General features: G+C 40.2%; 1 protein-coding gene across 1 annotated transcript; it reads left to right on the forward strand.

Moving 5' to 3' along the window:
* Nucleotides 1–3922: 3922 nt before the first annotated feature.
* Nucleotides 3923–4707, forward strand: LOC110706091. Its single transcript, XM_021884008.1, has 3 exons — nt 3923–4229; nt 4336–4409; nt 4507–4707. Exons 1-3 carry the CDS (start codon nt 3923–3925, stop codon nt 4705–4707), a joined length of 582 nt encoding a protein of 193 aa, XP_021739700.1.
* Nucleotides 4708–5588: the final 881 nt, after the last annotated feature.

A 5588-nucleotide genomic window follows, 5' to 3' on the forward strand; every position in this document is an offset into this window, starting at 1 on the left:
CAGTTGGAAACATGGAATAGGGAGAAATTTTATAATATTTTTAGAAACAAAATTAGAGTTGTGAGCAAGATCAGAAGGCATTTAAGCTGAGCTATCTATGGGTAAGCAACGACACTTAGTGAAATTAGAAGCAAGATTGAGGAGGGAGATGGATGAAGTGCTAAATGATGAACAAATGTTATGGTTTCAAACGTTGTGTATAGATGATTGGATTCCATTTGTGATGGGGATCGTAATACTTACTTTTTCCATCTTTCTACGATCATAAGAAGAAAGCGGAATAGAATTAACGAGCTGAAAAATTCGCAAGGAGTATGTACCTCTAGTGAGCAGGAAGTTAAAGACTTGGTGCCTCATTACTGGAAAATTTTGTTTACTGAGGAAGGAAGTTTGAGTGTAAGGCAGCAACTTCTTTTATCTGATTATTTCCCGCAAATTATAGCTGATGAGTTGGAGAAAATTTATTTTGAGGTCATTTGGTTCTTGTGAAATATATGCAGCCTTGAAGAGTATGAAACCATATAAAGCGTCGGAGCTGGATGGATTTCAACTTTGTTTTATAAAAGGTTTTGGGATTTGGTTAATCTAAGTGTTGTTAGGTTGGTGAAAGTTGTGCTAGAAGGTAGGGATTTCACAAACGGATTGCAGGATGCATTTATTGTCCTTATTCCTAAGGTGGATGTGCCTAAGAAAGCTAACCAATTTTGTCCAATTGGTCTTTGCAACATTCTTTACAAATTGGCAACTAAGGTGATTGAAAATAGGATAAAACCCATCCTACCAACTCTTATCTCCCCTACTTAGTGTAGTTTTGTTTCTAAAAGAAAAATCATTGATAATATTATCATAGTTCAAGAGATGCTTCACACTATGAGGAATAAGAAGGGAAAAGTAGGGTATATAGCAGTTAAGATTGTGATATATGCATTCCATATTATGTTTTATCCCGGTTTCATAGCGTATTTTGCATGTTTCCCGGTGCCTTCCGTCGGCTCTAGCGCTTATTCAATTAGCTGCCCTGCTCTTCTTTCTTTATTTCCTCACTGAGCTCTCTCCCCTCTGCCCTATCTTCGAGTTCTATATCGTTGTAGCCATAGAAGACTCAGCCCAAGCAATGCCCAAAACTCCCATGCTTTCCTATTTTGAGCTCTACGGAGCTATTTCTCGCTAACAATCTCTTCTATAGTGTGTTTGATCTATTTGAATGAGTTTCATAGGGATACGGAGATTTCTTGGATGTTTCGGACTTGTTTTGGATGGTCAATTAAGAGGTTGTTGAGTGAGAGAAGGAAAATCCCCCAATGCCCTACCGGGCACCCCATGCCCTTGTTGCTGGGGCGAAGAAAGAATAAGTTAACTACGTTGTTACGCGCGCCTGACCGGGTATGCAAAGCCCGGGCAGACCGGGCAGAGGAAGAAGATTGCGAAGTTGGAGAATTATCCCGTTTGCCTGACCATGCATATCTGCGCGGGCAGACCGAGCACAACTCCGCAACATCTGTTTTAAATGATTTTCGGATTGTATCTTTCTTAGGGGTATAAATACCCATTGTAATCATAATTAGAGGGACAACTTTTATTTTCCTAATATTAGAACTTCTTTAAAACCCTAGTTTTCTCCATCTACATAGTTTGATTTCTATTCTTTAATTTGGCACTATTGTTCATCAACAATTCGAGCTTTTTAAATTGAAGTAATTAGTATTCATCTACTCTCTTTCCTTTACCTTTTTATTGCTTATTAATTATGTTTTCTCCATTGAATCTTGTTTTTGTTTTCATTAATATGTGTGAGTAGATCCATAATCCGGGACTTGCAAAACCCGAATATGATTGATACATGAATTGAATCTTTAAATTCTCCAATAATGATCCCAATTGACATGCTTAATTAATTGCGTTTATGTCAATGCTAGATTAGGAATAATTAGTATTGTTACCATCCCTTTGTTCTTATTGTAACAGATGTTGGGTATTAACGGGATTTGGGTATTTCAATTAGGAAAAATTCATGGGAATAATCCCACCTTTGGGTCATTCGTTTTTAATAATCCCACCTTTGGATTATTTTTCAATAACCCAACCTTTACCCCCCTATTCTTTTTTATTTGTCCTATTTTACCTGAAACCGGTTGAGGAGGTAAATTTTTTATTTTTATTAATTTACACGTGTCGTTACTTAATTGGTAAAAAAAAAAAAAAAAAAAAAAAAAAAAAAAAAAAAAACCCCAAACCCAAACCCAATTCAGCCACCACCATCCCTACCACCACCCAAACCCAAACTCTAGAACCACCAGACCCAAACCCCAAAACCACCCCACCAGCCAACGCCGGCGCCGCTCAACCCCCTTCACCGCACCCTTTCCTCATTCCGACCACCCTTCCCTGCACTCCGTTCACTTACTCCTCCCTTTTCCGAACACCAATCCCCTGCTGCAATTCGGCTGCCCTACCCACGAACTAGCCCTACCCACCTAACCCACCACCGGAATGGCCTGAAAACCGCCCCTCTCATCTTCCCAAGCACCGAAACCCTACCCTCTCCATTTCCCAAGCCCTGAAAACCCCAAAAGAGGTGGTGTTGGTGTTGAAGCTAGAGAAGAGGAGGGGACGGGATTGGGTTTCGAGGCTAGAGAAGGGAGTTTCAGGGATAAGGAAGAGGAGGGGGAGGGAGGGGGTTGATTTCGGGGTGGTTGGGGATGGTGGTTACGGAGGACAAGGAGGGGAAGTAGGTGGTTCGATGTGTGGCAGGTGGCTGCTTTGCTTTTGATTGATTATGCAGGTGGTTGCGAGGGGTGTTTAAAGGTGGTGGTCAGGTGGTTGCTGGGCAGTTTAGGCTGGTAGGTGCGGCAGGGGAGTAGTGATGATGGTGGGTTGTTTGTGGCTACCGATCAGTGGTGAGGAGATTAAGGGGCTGCAGCCTGCGGTTGTTGCATCTAATTGGTGGTAATTGGCTCGATCTGGGTGGCTGAAAGTGGAGCAGTTTTTTTTTTTTTTTTTTTTGTTTCTCAATTTTTTTTTAACTTTTTTTGGACCAATGACAGGCTGCCACGTGTCATGTAACCTGTTATAACAGGTTACATGACCGGTTGGGACCAATAAAAAAGAATGTGAGGTAAAGGTCGGATTATTAAAAAATAATCCAAAGGTGGGATTATTAAAAACGAATGGCCTAAAGGTGGGATTATTCCCATGAATTTTTCCTTTCAATTAAGGGTTTGAAGTTCATCACGGAAGTAGATGATTAGATGATTAGGAAGTTAAGTATTGTGGTTAATTTCCCTCATTTGCTTGATTCCATGGAAATAGGCTTGATAGTTGATTTGGGAAGCCATTGATAACTCGGAAGAGACCTTTGGTATTGTTTAGGGAATGTTTTTCCTCTTGTCAATTGATTTGTTATTGGGGGTAGATTTATTAGTGCATCGATTATATTCGTGGTAATGTTTGATCTTGGATGGTTTAGTTCATTGATTCATCACTTTCTTTAGATTAATTGTGTTATTTAGTATTCTAGTTATTAGTATTCTTCATCATTGAATTGGTTACTTGCTTAGTGATTGCTTGAGTCTAATTAATTAGGTGAGCCTTAGTCTCTTGGGATTTAATCCTTACTTGCCCATCTACATAGTAGTGGTCTTGTTTGGTTTATTTATTTTAGGTACGCGACACGCCTATCAAATTTTGGCGCCGTTGCCGGGGACTAACGGTTTCATTCTAATTATTCGTGATATGTTTCTACTAAGCTTTTGTTGCTTCGGCTATTGTCTCTTGTGTTTTTGATACTCTGCTTTTAGTTCTTTGTTTCACGCAAACACAACGTTCACGGTCAGACAATTTAACACCTTTTGATTCTGAAATCGAAGCAACTGCAAGGAGACGAAGAGGTAGAAGAAGAAGGAGAAATCAAAACAATAGAAACATGGACGACCTAGGAACGAAATCTCTTCTGGAGTACGGTATTCCTGATACAACAACCGAACTACTCTCTAGCATCATCAGACCACCCATTACTGCTCATAACTTTGAATTGAAACCACAGTTCATTCAATTCATCTCCAATGATTCGTTTGCAGGAACACCTCATGATTACCCAGTGAGTCACATTGATAGTTTCTTGGAGAAATGCGATACTATGAAGCTAAATGGTGTTACAAATGATGCTATTAGACTTCGCCTTTTCCCTTTCTCATTAATGGATAGGGCGAAGGAATGGTTGAGAGATGAAGGTACTGGCTCATTTGACACATGGGACAAACTGGCGAAAGCTTTTCTAGTCAAGTTCTTGGGACAGGAAAAGACTACAAGGTTGAGAAACGAGTTATCTACTTTCAGGAAGTCAGATGATGAGTCCCTATATGAAGCATGGAGGAGATTCAAGAGATTGTAGAGACAATGCCCTCACCATGGTATTCTTGAATGGATGTCGATCCAAACCTTCTATAATGGTCTAACCCATGAGTTCCGAATCTATATTGATGCTCTGGGGGTTCTCTCTTGACTAAGAACCCAACTGAGGCGAAGGAGCTAATTGAGAAGATGGCGGCTAATGACAATTATCATCAAGGAGGTCAAAATAGTGTGAAGAAGGGAGGAAAATTTGATGTTGATGCTCTAACTCTTTTGACTAGTTCTGTGCAGGCATTGACAAGCAAGTTCGACAAGCTCCAAGCTGGATCATCTTCTAGCTCACCTGAAACTTGTTAAATGTGTAATGTACAAGGTCACATTGCACCTAATTGTCCACAAAACTCGAATGAGATGTCGAACGAGGAGGCCAATGCATTCTACACTTCGAATTCCAGAAGGCCATATGACCCTAATTCAAACACATATAATGAAGAGTGGAAACATCATCCAAATTTCTCCTACAAGAATACTCAAGCCCAACAAAATCCACCCCCACCACCACCTCGAAACAACAATTATAATGCACGACCTGGTTTCCAAGCAAGGCCACCTCTAGTCCAACAACCTATGCAACCACCTCCGCAAAAATCCAACCTTGAGCTAATGATGGAGAACTTCATTACCACAACAAACAATTTCATCCAACAATTACTAGCTTAAAACAAGCTCATGGAAAATGAGTGATAGACCGCATGATCGAGATTGCCCACGCTTATACAAAAGAAAATTAAAAAAATAATAATAATAAAGAAAAATAAGTTCAAAAGTGAGAAACCTCAAGCATAAAAATACCAAGATTTATTCAAATGCAAGGTTGCACACCTTAGCGGCTTATCTAGGATCTTGAGCCTTTATCCCTTCTTCTTCAACATTTAGCCTAACCCCGTTACAACCCTTAAAAGACCTCCTTGAAGTATACACACACTTGTGCGAGATTCGGCTAGAGCTTCGTTTGGCCTGATTCCTTACGGATACGTAGGCAACCTCACATTGGGGTGCGGCCGTAATAAAAATGCATTCATTCATTCAAATTCATGCATGATCATATCAAGGGATTTCCAATGCTCATCCCTTATTCATTTAGAGCTAGACTTGGGGGCTTGATCCCTATTTCATTAGCCTACCCAGCCTCAGAGTCACCATTTGACTCTTCTCACTTATTTTTCATACCCTTAGCC

The sequence above is a fragment of the Chenopodium quinoa genome, unplaced genomic scaffold (assembly GCF_001683475.1).
Source record: "Chenopodium quinoa cultivar QQ74 unplaced genomic scaffold, ASM168347v1, whole genome shotgun sequence".
Classification (NCBI taxonomy): Eukaryota; Viridiplantae; Streptophyta; class Magnoliopsida; order Caryophyllales; family Amaranthaceae; genus Chenopodium; species Chenopodium quinoa.